This window comes from Camelina sativa, chromosome 8, assembly GCF_000633955.1.
Source record: "Camelina sativa cultivar DH55 chromosome 8, Cs, whole genome shotgun sequence".
NCBI classification, from domain to species: Eukaryota; Viridiplantae; Streptophyta; class Magnoliopsida; order Brassicales; family Brassicaceae; genus Camelina; species Camelina sativa.
This window is the reverse complement of record NC_025692.1, coordinates 24,272,278-24,287,694: the sequence shown is the minus strand read 5'-3', so window position 1 is coordinate 24,287,694 and position 15,417 is coordinate 24,272,278. Positions and strand designations below refer to the sequence as shown.

The following is a 15,417-nucleotide window of genomic DNA, read 5'->3' as shown; positions in this document are numbered from 1 at the left end:
TGTTTTTTTTTTTTTTTTTTTCTTGATAGCTTGTCAGATGTGCAGTTGGAGGTGTTTAGCCAAGATCCTCAACACTTCGTAATTGAATAATTGATTTTCAAACGTGCATCTAATTCTCCATGTGCAGTGGGTTAACTATACAGTTTGTTTATTGATTCGTCTTAGGCAAGATCTTATAATTAATTCTTCTACATCGTAATTAATTCATGTCTCTCAAACTCAATTCTTTTAGACATCTGAACATATGATCGATTAAAAAAAAAACATATGATCGATAACAAGAAAAATCTCGGGCACGAGCATTGATCTCAGCATCCCCGATCGATTATGATTTCCCACAGTTTCTTGAGCGATTCATTAACGATGGCAACGAAGCCGGGAACATGTTGATGGGCCTAACCAACCAAGATCTCCTTAGTTATGTACGACGACATGAAGAACTTCTTATGATCTGTCTGTGGGTCTGTGGCGTATCAAGTTCCCAATGTTGATGATATGCCTAAGATTGTAATTAGGGTTTTTCTCTTCGATTTTTTTTTTGGGTAGAATTCTCTTCGAATTTTTTAATTTTTAATTCTTTATTTAACTTGTTAACTGTTCTAGATATCAGTCAGTAAGGCAGGGCCGGGTCGATTAGTGTATGATTTGCGGGAGAATTTTTATATTTTTAAACTCTTTTCTAAAATAAATTAAGCTTTATCTATATATTTTACGGCAGATAAGAATCTAAAGCTTTATGTATAGGTCCACACTATAACTCAAAAGGTAATTAAAGAGCAATGAGTGAGCAACAAAATAGGATCTGTACACCCGACAAATTTTGTTTGCTAACAAAAACGAATCTTAATAATAGAGAGTGAGCAATATCTGTTAAATCTTCACTGGTCATATATATATGGGTGTGTGTGTGTGCGCGCGCGTGTGAGATATGACATGTTATGAGTGCTTTTGTTTTTTTTTTATGTTTGTGACTGCACATGCGAATGATATATATGATCTAATTTTGGAGGTGTGTGTGAAATGGAAGTTTTATGTTTCTGTCATCCGATTAAAAATCCACACTTGAAACAGCGATTGAACTGAAAATAGACCCACAATACTATATTTGCGATTAGACAATAAAACCAAAAAAAAGAAACGTAGCTTATTACACGTATGGCTGCAAATACTCTACGATCACGATCATATCATTCGCATAGCTAGCCAAAATAAGCAACCTGTAGCCACATTATATAATACTATGAAACTATCTTTCTTAATTAATAGTAGATGATATCTCAAGTTCCGTAATCCACCCACGTACGTATTCGAATTCGATGACGGTCTTCAGGGTAGGGTTATATTTAAACTTCTAAAATTCCTGTCGTTTACTCACCTTAATCCATACATTTTTGAGAGCCTAAATCAACTTTATTTTCCAGATTATATATTTTCAACGATAATCGAACCCATGTTCTTCTAGCTAGCTAGGCAGCTGTATACGTTTTTAACTTACACCACTTCTTCATACCTAACCCTAACTTGATCAAATCCCACTAGCTAGTCCAACCACTACTAAATAAATCCCAGCGATGATATATATGATATCCATCCAAATAATTAATGTATAGCCAAGAACTTTAAACGTGGTAATTTTTTAATGTTCAAGTTCCAACAAAGTGGATATAAATTTTTATAAAGTAGTATTAGAAAATTGGAAAATGGGGAAAATTTTACTTTAATGATAATTTTTTAATGGAGAATCAATAAACAAACTGAAATTATTGCTGCCCTTCCTTAAAATCAATTATTAAATGAAAATACTGTAGTGGTCAAACGTGCATCTAATTAAAAAAAAAAATCCTGTTAGTAAATATACTTTGGGATCTTGTTTATGGATTAGTTCATTCCAAGTAAAAGACGAATCTTTTTTTTAGATTCTTTGTGAGTGACTTGTGAGTTTCCAGCTAAAAAATCTTCGGGTCTATAATAAAAGGAACCCTAATTGGGCCGCTAAGAACATAAAAAGCCCGTTTAATGGTTTCTACTCCTTTTTCTTTTTGGGCCAACTTATCGTAACGCTTTAGTTTTTTAAAATATTTTTCTTCTGAGTTTTAAATAATAAGCGAAATTATAAATCAATCTCAGACAACCTCGGAACAAGAGACAAGATCTCTCAAGTCTCATCACAAGGTTTACTTGCAAGTTATTATTACACAACTTGTATAAACGAAGTAAGGAATCTAACAATTAAAATTTGTGAATTCTGATTAAGAATTGGAAAACCTAGCCAGAAAGATAAACCCTAAAAGTAATTGAAAATTTTCACATTGCCTGCAGGTTGGGTAAAGTAGTAACTTTGATCTTTCATATAATCCCCTTCGATGATCCCTCAAGTTTTCCGAACAAATTTCGAAACTTTTCACTTTTACCACTCGATTGAACCCGACCCGTTTAATCGATGGATCTGGAGGATAGGTCCGAGATTGCCTTCTTCGACGTTGAGACGACTGTGCCAAACCGAGGGCAACGTTTCGCGATACTAGAATTCGGGTCAATACTTGTTTGCCCGAAGAAGCTTACGGAGCTCCGGAGCTACACGACTCTTGTCCAACCTGCAGATTTGAGTCTCATATCTTCCTTGTCCGTCAGGTGCAACGGCATCAACCGTGACGACGTCGTTTCGGCACCGTTGTTCTCCGATATCGCTGATACTGTTTACGACATTCTCCACGGTTATAATCTTCTTCTTCTTATTCTACTTTAAACTCTGTTTCGTGGTCCTGAAATTTTTGAGTTCTTGGTTGAGTTTGTCAATGTAATCAAAAGGAATGGCCAAAGATTCAAGCTTTACATTATGTATTGTATTTTGATATTTGCAGAGAGGATTTGGGCAGGTCACAATATACTGAGGTTTGATTGTGCAAGGATCAGGGAAGCATTTGCAGAGATTGGACGTCAACCACCTGAGCCAAAAGGAGCCATCGACACATTGACTTTGCTAACTCAAAGGTTTGGTAGGAGAGCTGGTAATATGAAGGTACAAACGAAACATTCCTTTTTTACTTTTCACAAGATTGGATTCGTGAATGATTGAGTTTCAAGATTGAGAGCCTTTATAATCCTCTGCGTGCTTTGTTACTGCAGATGGCAACTTTAGCTACGTATTTCGGACTCGGGAAGCAGACGCATAGGTAGATAAAACGCATATGCATTAAGGATATAGTTCTTTACCTCAAACTATCAAAAGCTTATTAAGCGCTAATTCTTTGTACCTACTTAATTCAGGAGCCTTGACGATGTTAGAATGAATCTTGAGGTTGTCAAATATTGTGCTACGGTCTTGTTCTTGGTATGTTCTCTTTTAGTTGCTTTTATATGTGGAGAGTCTTTATCTTCTAATATCTGTTGCAAACAATGTTTAGAAAACCTGACTAATCAGAGGCAATGCTTTTATATTTCCTAGGAGTCGAGTCTTGAGCTTGTAGATCATTCGGTATCTCCAGGAACCACTAGTTCAAGGACACGTCTCGATGCATCTTCTTCTCACGAGGGCAATATATTATCCCCTGTGAGGCTACCGTCCATTAGCGACAACAGTGCAGCTCAGCCAGATCCGTTCAACATGAGCGTCTTGAGGAATGAAATGGCTTCCGACAACCACCTTCAATCAGACATTCTCATGGAAGAAGAAGAACAGATTCAACCATCTGACACTGTTGTCTTAGAGAATACCAGTGACCATGAAGGTTTCTTGGCGCCAGATGCAATATCTATTCCATACATCAAAGCGATTCTTGTCCCGTTTTTTCCTGGAAGCCAGATGATGAAACTAAAGCTACTCTATGGTGATGATTCCCCTCTCCAGCTGTACTGTTCTTGTCTGAAAATACGGTTTGGAGTCAATGGGAAGTTTATGGATAACACTGGGAGACGGAGGTTAAACTTTGTGGTTGATCTGAATCCAAGCCTGTGCAGTATACTCGAAGCATGTGACAGTAATGCTCAGAGACTATCCGTTGATTCGGGTTCTACCTCTGACTGGAATCCGGTCTTGAATCCAATGAAGGGATTTGTAAACTACCCTAACGCAAGGATACAGTAAGTTTTACCTTACTTAAACTCTCCCTTTCTAGTTCCCATGTTCTTCAAATAAAAAATCCTGTTTCTTGATTGGCTTGCTTTTTTAGTTTCTCCTAATTAGCTTATTGCGTTTTCTGCAGTATTGCAACAGAAATAAATGGAGATATAGCTCGGTATGCAACAGAGATCCACCAGAGAGAGTCTTCTGGAGTTACTACTCAGAAACTAATCTTCAGCAACCCGAGCGGTGAGGAGCTGGAATCGTTGCTTACCACGGGAAGTATGGTCGATGCATTCTTGTCTCTGGAACCATATGATTATCATCAGAAGGCAGGAATCCGCCTTGTTGCCAAAAAACTAGTTATACACTCGTAACACAATACATAATTGTTAATACCAACCAAATACACACTCACTCATTCTGTGTTGTAATCATGTAGTTGAGAAGACTCTGTACATAAACATTTCAAATAAATGCAATCAAGATTTGTAGAATTGTTTCTTGCATAACACTGTGCAAGAATTCATAAATTGCAATCTTGAATTCTTGAGTAAACCACTTAACGAGAAATGCTTCATGTTACCTCTAGTTAGTTACTTTGGCTTTGGCTGAATTAATAACATGTTAATAGGTGATATTTAAAGTCATTTGTTTATGGTTTTGGATTAGTACTAATGGTGCAATTAAATGAATCGAATTAGAATCAAGTAATCAACTAATATCTGAATCTTGATCTAATTCTAAAGTTGTTAATTGTCCGCTTCCTCTGTGTGTGTCTCTCTTCTCTCTCTCTCTCTCTCTCTATGTCGCACAGACAAAACAAGTAGACGACAAACAACAACAATGGCTGCTTGATCAAACTGATTTACTTTTACCAATTGCTCCACACAAATGGGGAAGAAAGACGGATTCAAGACTCAGAAGCGTGTTTCAACCGCTTCCTCCGCCGTCGCCGGCGTTCTTCCGACGACGATGACGAGTTGCGGAGGAGGAAGAAGACCACCACCGCCACGTGGCAGACAGATCCAGAAGACCTTCAACAACGTCAAGATGACGATCCTATGTGGCTTCGTCACCATCCTCGTCCTACGTGGCACTATCGGCGTCAACTTCGGAACTTCCGACGCCGACGCCGTTAACCAGAACTTAATCGAAGAGACTAACCGACTTCTAGCTGAGATCCGATCCGATTCGGATCCTACAGACACGAACGAGCCACCTGACTCGGATCTTGATCTCAACATGACGTACACTCTCGGACCCAAGATCACAAACTGGGATCAAAAACGTAAACTTTGGTTAACGCAAAACCCAGGTTTCCCAAGTGTCGTCAATGGGAAAGCCAAGGTTTTGCTTTTAACAGGTTCGCCCCCAAAACCTTGTGACAATTCCATTGGTGATCATTACTTGTTGAAATCGGTGAAGAACAAGATTGATTATTGTAGGATTCATGGGATTGAGATTGTGTATAACATGGCTCATTTGGACAAGGAGCTTGCTGGGTATTGGGCTAAGCTTCCAATGCTTAGGAGACTGATGTTGTCTCACCCTGAAATCGAATGGATTTGGTGGATGGATAGTGATGCTTTGTTTACAGACATGGTGTTTGAGATTCCCTTGTCTAGATATGAGAATCATAACTTGGTTATCCACGGGTATCCGGATTTGTTGTTTGATCAGAAGTCTTGGATTGCTTTGAATACTGGTAGCTTCTTGTTTAGGAACTGTCAGTGGTCTTTGGATTTGTTGGATGCTTGGGCTCCAATGGGACCTAAAGGACCGATTCGTGAAGAAGCCGGGAAGATTCTAACAGCGAATCTTAAAGGAAGACCAGCGTTCGAAGCTGATGATCAGTCTGCATTGATCTATCTACTGCTTTCACAGAAGGATACGTGGATGGAGAAAGTGTTTGTGGAGAATCAGTATTATCTTCATGGGTTTTGGGAAGGATTAGTTGATAGGTATGAGGAGATGATAGAGAAGTATCATCCCGGGTTGGGAGATGAGAGATGGCCTTTTATTACTCACTTTGTTGGGTGCAAACCGTGTGGGAGTTATGCTGATTACGCGGTTGAACGTTGCTTGAAGAGTATGGAGAGAGCATTTAACTTTGCGGATAATCAAGTGCTCCAGCTTTATGGATTTGGTCACAGGGGATTGTTAAGTCCTAAGATCAAGAGGATCAGGAACGAGACAACGTTTCCATTGAAATTTGTCGACAGGTTTGATATTCGGAGAATGACACCTCTCAAGATTGAACCGCGGAGCTAGCAACGGATAATAAACCGGTTTAGGAACTTCATTGTTTCAAAAAAGCTTATTGTCTTTTTGTTTACATTTATATTTTCACCCCATATATAAAGTCAATAGATTCTTTTGTTAACTTGAACAGAGGATGATGATGTATTGTAATCAATCAATTTGTTCAAGTACCTTTTCACTTCAAAGAACTGTTTTTGCAGAATCCTAAGGATGAAGTAACTCTGACTCGTAGAAATTTTACCTCTATGATGATTTTGACTTGAGAGATTGAGATGTAGAAATTTTACAGAGAGCTTTGAGTGGCTTGCAAAAGAATATAAACAAGAAACAAAAAAGAATCAATAAGCTAAAAAGAAGTTTGAATTTCGTGATAGATGGATCATCTTCTTGATACGATGTCCTTGTGGTGCTTAATCAGTAGCTCATTCATTTGAGCAATCTGATGTAAAAGCTGAACTATCCTCTGTATGCAAAATCACAAAAAAGAAGTAAAAGGTAAGTAACAGTGAACTCTCTTCGACATTTCGTCAAACACTTTGTATGCACAAAAATAAATTAAAAAAAATTAGGAAACTGATTAACAAACCTCGTCTCTCTCTTTGATCGCATCTCGAAGATGATCCGCGGTTCCACCTTTGACACGTTTCCGACGAGCTCGTACACGCATCCACCACCAAATCGCAGTGGCAAGAACTGGATAAAATGGCCGGAGAGTGACTGAGAACCAGGTCACCAAATTCTTCAATTTCGAGTACACACGTACGAGAAGAAGCTCCCACCAATCTCGCAAGACATCAATTTCACGATTCAATTGTTTCCCGTCTGAATCGGGAACTCGCGGAGATTTTGGTTGTTTGTCTGAATCGGACGGCGGAGATTTCTGTTCAGTTTCCGACGGAGACTTGCGGTCGAATTCAGAGGGTAATACATCTGAATCAGAAGGAAACAACGAAAAAGAAGAAGAAGAAGAAGAACCAGAGTGCCTCGATGAAGACGACGGAGACGAGGATTCCGATGGAGATTCAATATACCTATCGACTCCATAGATGGAATAGTCGACTACGAGATCTTCGTGGTAGATCGGCGGGAAGACAACGTCATCGTGAATTGGGGAATCTCTGATGACAACCATTGACGAACTGGGATCTAAAGGACCAATCATCAGCTGTTCTTCATCTTCGGTCATCTTTTTTGTTGTTCAGTTGGATTCGAGCCGAGGAGGAGGCTTAGTCACACGCAGGCTAGGGTTTGTTTGTGAGAGAAAAGAGAAGAGTGTGGCGTGAAGGAAGAAGAAGACAACACAACAAAGCCATGAAAGTTTCAAAACACTTTGGGATCCAACAAAAACGAACGTGATTGTTGCGTTTCCTTATTCGTCGTTTCTTTATTTTCTTACGTATGCGCTTTCCTTGTTTTTATTTTAATTTAATTTGTTTAAACATTAAAGTAGTTTGACTTTGATTGGTCTGAATCACTTGGTTACATAAAAAGAATCATTTTCATTTAAAGCTCGAATAAACTCGAAATTAGATTATTTTTTAGTTACTTAGAAGAAATACTAATTTCGCAAACTACAGTATTATCTTCATTGGTCTGAAATCTGAATCCTAAAAAAGAACAAATGATGTTGCGTTACGATACAAAGTTACACACTAAAATAATGCTCTACATCTTTCTTTCTCTCTCTCAATCTACCTGAAAACCCTATACAACATTTTCAATCTATCAAAAATTCCTCTAGTTAGGAAAATTAAGCAACATGAAAGAATCCTAATTTACATGTTAGAATTAAATCAATGTGGAATCATATGTCAACGTGAGTGGAGGGAGATGAAGACCTGTCTCTTTATCTTCCAATGGTTTCTTCGATAGCCCCCGCCCTGGCGAAACCCCCCTCCCGATAGGGACCCCCCCCAGCCTGTTTTAACTTTCACGCCCCATGCAGGTTTTCTCGAACAGCAGCACCGCCTTCTCTGGCTTTACAAGACCACTTTGGACCTTGCTTTCTCTCAGAGAGATTCTGGCGGATTTTGCAAAATTATATTCAAGTTTTTTTTCCTCAGCTATCATCAACTGGTTTTTTTGTGAGACTGACTCCTTTGGCCTTCTCCATTTCCGCTTCCTTTGCAGCTTTCTTCTTCTCCAGCTCTGCTTGCTTGACGTTCTCTTCGTGTGCTTTCTTGAATAACCTTATGAAATTCAATAGGGTCGCAGTAACTGCGGCAATCCATCACCCGGTATTACTTATTATTAGCTACATAACAGTTCCAACTAAAAAACGAATAGAGACTTTTTTATTGCCCAAGAGTTGAGAAATTTATATCCCGCGCCATACCTTGTTCAAATGGACAACGGTTAGGATCCTCACCAAAGTAGTGCGCAAGTGCATCAGCATTTCTTCCCTATCGTCCATCATAAGAAACAAAACAAAAATCATCTCGGGACTCAAACACATTGTCAAAGGTAAGAGGGGCTTGGAATGGTAGAGGTTGACAAATTACCACGACCGAGTAAAGACTCGATACAGTTGCCACTTCAGTCTCGGCAATGGATATGAAGTCCCTCAATGTCTGTCATCGAAAACATAAACGTAGGTTTAGGATCCGAAAGAAGTTAAGCTGAAGAATTATCTTCCAGCGGGTATTGAATGATTGACAAAGAGATACAGATGTAATTATGTGGCACAATCATGGAACTACTCTCGCATTCATTATTGATACAATAAGCAAAAGGAAAAAGAAAGAAAAACCAACATACTTTACGGAAAACTTCAGAGACAGGACCATCACTTTCGGATGCAGTGAGCTCCTGGTTCAATTTTTCTAACCCTTTGATTATGGCTTGCATTTCCTCAGCCAGAGACTTCAGTTGTATCTGAAAATACACAGGATAATCAAGTGATGAGCAAATTGCAACTAAAGAGTTGAGGACGCAAAAAAGTACAAACGCAAACCTTTGAGGCTGATTCAAGACTTTCAAGATCCTTGTGGAAGTCCAGTAGAACTGATGCCTTGGAAGCAAGGACCTAAAGAAAGAAACAGATGAGGGTTTCAGGATTATGTATTCCTCCTGAGCCAGACTAATTTAATTACAACCCTCATTAGAAACTTGATCCTGCTTTTTTTTTCAATTATAGTTTTACCTTGCAAAGATAATGCATGAGGGTCATCTTGCTGTTCGCAGCACGTGTATCGCTTAATTTCAATAAACTGTCCAACTTGAATCCAACAGCAGCGCCTGCAGAAAGCAGATCAAGAACTATATAAGCCACAAAGGCGCCAAATCTAGCCCACATTGAACAGAGTTTATTGTCTTGCATAAGGAAATGTCTTGTGCAAAAAGTTGTAAAATATGAATGATATAATACTTACCCCTTGCGGTTCCTTGGTTCAGTGTGTTCCCCAGGTAAAGAATCTTTTTCATAATTTCTTTTAGCTTTTGGGAATTACGGACCTGATGAACAGCAATATCGAGAAGTTTTAACAAGGAGAAATGATGGACTAATAAATAGAGTTAATTAATGCAAGCATCTTCTTACCTCCTCGCATGCAGAATTTACCGCATTTAAACTTTTTTTAAATTCTATTATCTGCACCCAAAAAAACCATCATTATCAATAGGACCAATAATATATAGTTACATAGACCCCGGTGAAACTGAAATTTTGTCCTCCAGAGAATGACAAAAACAGAAAATAACAGTATAAGTACTACCACCAGACCTGAGTGCCGAATTGAATCTTGAAAGAAAATACTCTAAGCTTTGCTTCCACTCGTGGCACCTTCATCAGCTCTAGGAAGTACTGCGATAACAAAATGGAAGACAGAAGTAAACAAAAGTAAGCTAATTGCTAACCATATCATACTAGGAACCAAAACCAGTGCGAGATTGAGAATCTCAAGACTTAAACAGACCTGCTCACACTTTCCCAAGGTCGTCTTGTCACCAGTGTAGTTCTACAACAAATCAGTCAATTATGACCAAGAACAAGGACTCATGTCAATAAAAAGTTAATATTGATAACCAAAATTGAAATATTTCACAAATGATCTCCAAAATAAAAGACAGAAGTCGATAATGCTACTCAAAAGTCAAGAGGCAAAACCTTAAGAAGCTCCATCTCCTCCTTGGTTGGGCAAAATTTTATAAGATTATCTATTTGATCAACATCTAATACAGACTCATCCATTGCCAGAACTGCAGCCTGAATGATGCAAAGAAAAAATGTGGAGAATTATCATTAAGCTATGGAAGATTAACCAATAATGACTTTGAAAAGTAGGTTTTGGAGCTTACCATCATATCAGGCAAAGGCATCTTCACTTTCGTAAGCATAATTTCCGTGTTATTGGCTCTCCTAAGGTCAATCTGGAAAATCATAAGACAGACAATTACAACTCTTCAAAACGAGTTGAATATTGAGCCACAAAAGTATACAGACATGCAATAGGCTTCAAAGTAGAAGAAATTCCAGGACAGTAGCTAATATAGACATTCTTAGTACACCTTTTTTATATATTTTACAGATACACAGGGTAGTACTCAGACAATAACCAAGGATAGGATTATTTCACATACCAGTTGAACTTTTTCAGGTTTTGCCCCAACAGATTTTCGTCGACTCCCAGATTTGTCAGCTGGCTTTGACACTGTAGCAGAGAAAAGGGTCTCTATTTCTGATACATCAAATTCTGATGGACTAAGCAGAAAGAAAAGATGATGATTAATTAGCAATAGTCACAGAATTGAGTTTCGTGGATAATCAAACGTGCAAGAGGGGAACTAAGAAGTAAGAAAAAAGCAAAAATAAGGTTTAGTCCAATACGTTTGCGATTCTCCATGTCTCTGTAGCTCATCCCATAAGCTCCCCTGCAAAGCCCTTGTTACTTTAACCCAATGTAATGGCTTCAGGGAAGACTTTTTCTGAGCTGCAGACCCAAAACCTGGGCGTGGAAGACCACGTCCTCTTCCTGCTCCCCTAGGATCAACTGCAGCTCCCCTACCACCAAGCATTGGAGGCGGAGGAGGTCCACCACCCGGAGGTCTTGGTCCAGGAGGCGGAGGTGGACCAGGAGCACGACCACCAGGAGGCGGAGGAGGAGGTGGACCAGGACCACGACCACCAGGAGGAGGCGGCGGCGGTGGAGCTCCTCCACGCATCGGAGGAGGCGGAGGCGGTGGGGCTCCTCCAGGCATCGGGGGAGGTGGTGGCGGAGGTCCCCCAGATCTAAACGGAGGTGGCGGTGGTGGCGGAGGTTCCCCAGATCTAAACGGAGGTGGCGGTGGTGGCGGAGGTCCCCCAGATCTAAACGGAGGTGGCGGTGGAGGAGGAGGAGTTCCATTACTTGTAGGCAGAGGGGGCGGGGGAGGTACTGAATGTGCATTCCTAAAAGGAGGTGGCGGAGGTTGAGGGATTGAACGCAAATTGCTAAAAGGAGGAGGAGGTGGGGGCTGTGGAGCTGTTTTACTAGGTGGGACCTTGGGTGAAGGTGCAACACTTGTATAAGGAAGAGGGGGAGGCGGGGGAATGTGATCTCCATTTGCTATTGTTGTATTTAATGAACTAAAGGGAGGAGGAGGTGGTGGTGGTGGTTTAGAAGGGGACGATGTGGAGCACAGTTCACGAGTTTCGAAAGACGAAGCATACACGGACTTCCAAGGTGGGGGAGGCGGCGGTGGAGGTGACAAAGTTTCACTGTTTCGCCTCACAGATGCAAACGGGGGCGGTGGCGGAGGAGGCGGTGTTGATGGGAGCTGATATGCTTGAGAGTCGCTGCTCTTTTGGCCTACTGAATAGTATGCAGGCGGAGGCGGGGGAGGAGGCGGTTTTGATGGGAGCTGATATGCTTGAGAGTCGCTGCTCTTTTGGCCTACTGAATAGTGTGCAGGCGGAGGCGGCGGTGATGAGAGCTGATATGCTTGAGTGTCGCTGCTCTTTTGGCCTGCTGAATAGTATGAAGGCGGAGGAGGCGGTGTTGATCGGAGCTGATTTGCTTGAGTGTCGCTGCTCTTTTGACCTACTGAATAGTATGCAGGCAGAAGCGGTGTTGATCGGAGCTGATTTGCTTGAGTGTCGCTGCTCTTTTGGCCTACTGAATAATATGAAGGCGGAGGCANAAAAGGAGGAGGAGGTGGGGGCTGTGGAGCTGTTTTACTAGGTGGGACCTTGGGTGAAGGTGCAACACTTGTATAAGGAAGAGGGGGAGGCGGGGGAATGTGATCTCCATTTGCTATTGTTGTATTTAATGAACTAAAGGGAGGAGGAGGTGGTGGTGGTGGTTTAGAAGGGGACGATGTGGAGCACAGTTCACGAGTTTCGAAAGACGAAGCATACACGGACTTCCAAGGTGGGGGAGGCGGCGGTGGAGGTGACAAAGTTTCACTGTTTCGCCTCACAGATGCAAACGGGGGCGGTGGCGGAGGAGGCGGTGTTGATGGGAGCTGATATGCTTGAGAGTCGCTGCTCTTTTGGCCTACTGAATAGTATGCAGGCGGAGGCGGGGGAGGAGGCGGTTTTGATGGGAGCTGATATGCTTGAGAGTCGCTGCTCTTTTGGCCTACTGAATAGTGTGCAGGCGGAGGCGGCGGTGATGAGAGCTGATATGCTTGAGTGTCGCTGCTCTTTTGGCCTGCTGAATAGTATGAAGGCGGAGGCGGCGGTGTTGATCGGAGCTGATTTGCTTGAGTGTCGCTGCTCTTTTGACCTACTGAATAGTATGCAGGCGGAGGCGGCGGTGTTGATCGGAGCTGATTTGCTTCAGTGTCGCTGCTCTTTTGGCCTACTGAATAATATGAAGGCGGAGGCGGCGGAGGAGGCGGTGAAGAGGTAGGAAGTTGAGAAGTAGAACATGTTGCAGGAGTTGCCAAAGCTGAAGCATACACAGACTTCCAAGGTGGGGATGGTGGTGGTGGAGGCAACACGGTTCCACTGTTTGGTCTCTCAGATGTTTGAGAGTATCTGTCATTTTGGTTCTGTGAAGAATAATTAGGCAGTGGTGGAGGTGGAGGAGGTAGAGGCGGTGATGCAATTGCTTGCGTAGAGGGTAAAACTGATGTAGTGGCCTCACTAGTTATAGAGGGTAAAACTGATAAAGTGGCGTCACAGCTTAGAGAAGATTGATGGGGAGAGGCAATAGGTAGAGAAGACGGCTTTTCCTTTGGGCTAGACTCTGGTGATGAGCAAATTGGAGCTCGACTACTCATATCCGGTGAAGAAACAGACGCTCGCAGATATTTAGTCTTAGCATCCTTTGGAATCACACCATCAGGTGATGTAGCTCTTTTGCCATCCTTGAGAGAAGTAGTAATTGAAGCAGGGGCACTGTTAATTCTTGTTGGGGGATACGCCACATGCATAGAATCTTTATATGAGCCCTTATTTGAAGGAATCCATCGAGAAACTGCGTTAGGCTTAGCCATTCTTACGTTCTGACCCTGTGTTTCTTGCTGCTTAGACTTCGGTTTAAGTGAATCTCCAGCCACCTTTGCATTTGCTCCGACCTGTTTCCTTGGTGTAGCTTGTGTTTTTTCGGATATGGGTTTGTTGAGATTTGAACTGGTTTTCTGAGTCGTAGGTTCTTCTAAATCATCCTGGGAACCATTGCCTTCTCCATCACCTTTGCGTTGAGTCTCTGCTGTTCTAGAATCATTTTCTTTAGGTTCTTCTAAATCATCCTGGGAACCATTGCCTTCTCCTTTGCGTTGAGTCTCTGCTGTTCTAGAATCTTTTTCTTTAAGTTCTTCATCCTGGGAACCATTGACTTCTCCTTTGCGTTGAGTCTCTGATGTTCTAGAATCATTTTCCTTAGGTTCTTCTAAATCAACCTGGGAACCATTGCCTTCTGCATAACCTTTGCGTTGAGTCTCTGCTGTGCTAGAATCATTTTCCTTCGCTTCCATGATCCTTCTCTTTCGCTGCTCATCACCATCATCTATTCCTATATCCTTCACTGAGTCAATATTAGAATCTGCCTTCCCATCCGACCTATACTGTACATCATCAACAGTGATATCTTTAACCGGATCCGTGCTAGTCTCTGCATGCATATCATGTTTATGATTAGAATCATCTGATGCAACTGATGCAAAATCTAGAAACGCATTGGGATCCACGTCCCCCTTCCACACTTCTTTGCCCTCAGAATCATCTGAAGCAGTATCAACAACCACAAAACTATCCGAATCTTTCTTATGGTCAGGTCCATCAATCACATCGCTAAATATCTCCTCGACCTCAAAAAATTCTTCGGGTGAAGCCATATCAAAATCGCTCTCTTCTTCTGATATTGTAGAAGTTGTGATAGTAGGCACCACGGCATCAGCGCCAGAGAAAAGTACCTGATACATATATGAGTATGCATTCAAACTTAACAGCCTTATTCAAAAGATGATCAGAGAATATTTTCACAACGGCCTACCTCTGCCTTAAATTCTTTTGGGAACTGGTCCTTTGCATCCCAAAGTATATCCATCTCATCGCGGTGGACCATTAAAATATTAGCACGCACAAATGCCGTGTGGAACATGATTCTAAAGACAATCTCCTCAGTCACAAAATCATCATGCAAATGTATACATTCCAGAACAACATCCCCTTGAACGCGGCACTGTATATCTAATTTTACCAGGATACACTCTTCCTGCAGATGAGATCACACATATGAGCATTTCATTGGAATAAACGAACTCCCAAACTCTAAACTATCTTTTATTAATGTTTTTAATTCTCATAAGTGGCAAACTACACCACCGTCTCAAGTTCAGTTTCCTGTGCATAAATCAGTGTGATGATCATATTGAGCAATATGTCACTAAGATACAATGGTCTAAAGGTACCTGTTGGTAGAGACGAGTGTGTTTCTTTGTCTTTAATGTGGAGAAGAGAAGTATGGAACTCCTGTTGGTTCGGGCTTTAGGATCCTGGCCATAAACGCGTAGAATTGGTCTGCAACCTTTTCTCTCTTCAAAATGTGGGAGATCTCTGAGAATCAAGCAATCCAAAAGAAGAGGCGTGTCTGAAGGAGGCCAGTCAGAGCCTAAATTTCTCCTAGAAATGTACTGAAGATATCTGAGTTGAGAAGGATGTGGGTTTA

General features: G+C 41.3%; 4 protein-coding genes across 4 annotated transcripts in view; 2 read left to right on the top strand and 2 right to left on the bottom strand.

The window, feature by feature from the left end:
* On the top strand, nt 2,244-4,557 carry LOC104708322 (protein NEN1-like). Its single transcript, XM_010424872.2, has 6 exons — nt 2,244-2,714; nt 2,862-3,019; nt 3,127-3,173; nt 3,268-3,331; nt 3,446-4,080; nt 4,203-4,557. Exons 1-6 carry the CDS (start codon nt 2,441-2,443, stop codon nt 4,435-4,437), a joined length of 1,413 nt encoding a protein of 470 aa, XP_010423174.1. The 5' UTR covers nt 2,244-2,440; the 3' UTR covers nt 4,438-4,557.
* LOC104708324 (probable xyloglucan 6-xylosyltransferase 3) lies at nt 4,827-6,529 on the top strand. The gene has a single exon (XM_010424873.2). The coding sequence runs from the start codon at nt 4,955-4,957 to the stop codon at nt 6,332-6,334; it is 1,380 nt and encodes a 459-aa protein (XP_010423175.1). The 5' UTR covers nt 4,827-4,954; the 3' UTR covers nt 6,335-6,529.
* On the bottom strand, nt 6,561-7,723 carry LOC104708325. The gene is made up of 2 exons (XM_010424874.2): nt 6,912-7,723; nt 6,561-6,788 (listed from the first exon to the last, which is right to left on the bottom strand). Exons 1-2 carry the CDS (start codon nt 7,509-7,511, stop codon nt 6,705-6,707), a joined length of 684 nt encoding a protein of 227 aa, XP_010423176.1. The 5' UTR covers nt 7,512-7,723; the 3' UTR covers nt 6,561-6,704.
* Nucleotides 7,888-15,417, bottom strand: part of LOC104709888 (formin-like protein 20) — a 10,167-nt gene continuing 2,637 nt past the window's right edge. Inside the window, exons 3-18 of the mRNA XM_019228831.1 lie at nt 15,161-15,392; nt 14,743-14,964; nt 11,151-14,662; nt 10,904-11,024; nt 10,622-10,693; nt 10,431-10,529; nt 10,240-10,281; nt 10,047-10,127; nt 9,864-9,914; nt 9,697-9,778; nt 9,468-9,562; nt 9,279-9,350; nt 9,083-9,199; nt 8,827-8,895; nt 8,661-8,727; nt 7,888-8,542 (exon numbers count right to left, since the gene is read on the bottom strand). Of these exons, the coding sequence (XP_019084376.1) occupies nt 8,385-8,542; nt 8,661-8,727; nt 8,827-8,895; nt 9,083-9,199; nt 9,279-9,350; nt 9,468-9,562; nt 9,697-9,778; nt 9,864-9,914; nt 10,047-10,127; nt 10,240-10,281; nt 10,431-10,529; nt 10,622-10,693; nt 10,904-11,024; nt 11,151-14,662; nt 14,743-14,964; nt 15,161-15,392 (5,092 nt within the window). The 3' untranslated portion in view covers nt 7,888-8,384. The remainder of the gene's footprint in view (nt 8,543-8,660; nt 8,728-8,826; nt 8,896-9,082; nt 9,200-9,278; nt 9,351-9,467; nt 9,563-9,696; nt 9,779-9,863; nt 9,915-10,046; nt 10,128-10,239; nt 10,282-10,430; nt 10,530-10,621; nt 10,694-10,903; nt 11,025-11,150; nt 14,663-14,742; nt 14,965-15,160; nt 15,393-15,417) is intronic.

What these genes read in the sequence shown, in the direction of transcription:
- LOC104708322 (XM_010424872.2), top strand. Translation starts at nt 2,441, where the DNA reads ATGGATCTGGAGGATAGGTCCGAGATTGCCTTCTTCGACGTTGAGACG. An exon ending in TGTTTACGACATTCTCCACG is followed by an intron (nt 2,715 to 2,861) that starts GTTATAATCTTC and finishes TGATATTTGCAG; the next exon opens with AGAGGATTTGGGCAGGTCAC. An exon ending in GGAGAGCTGGTAATATGAAG is followed by an intron (nt 3,020 to 3,126) that starts GTACAAACGAAA and finishes TTGTTACTGCAG; the next exon opens with ATGGCAACTTTAGCTACGTA.
- LOC104708324 (XM_010424873.2), top strand. Translation starts at nt 4,955, where the DNA reads ATGGGGAAGAAAGACGGATTCAAGACTCAGAAGCGTGTTTCAACCGCT.
- LOC104708325 (XM_010424874.2), bottom strand. Translation starts at nt 7,511, where the DNA reads ATGACCGAAGATGAAGAACAGCTGATGATTGGTCCTTTAGATCCCAGT. An exon ending in CGATCAAAGAGAGAGACGAG is followed by an intron (nt 6,789 to 6,911) that starts GTTTGTTAATCA and finishes TTTTGCATACAG; the next exon opens with AGGATAGTTCAGCTTTTACA.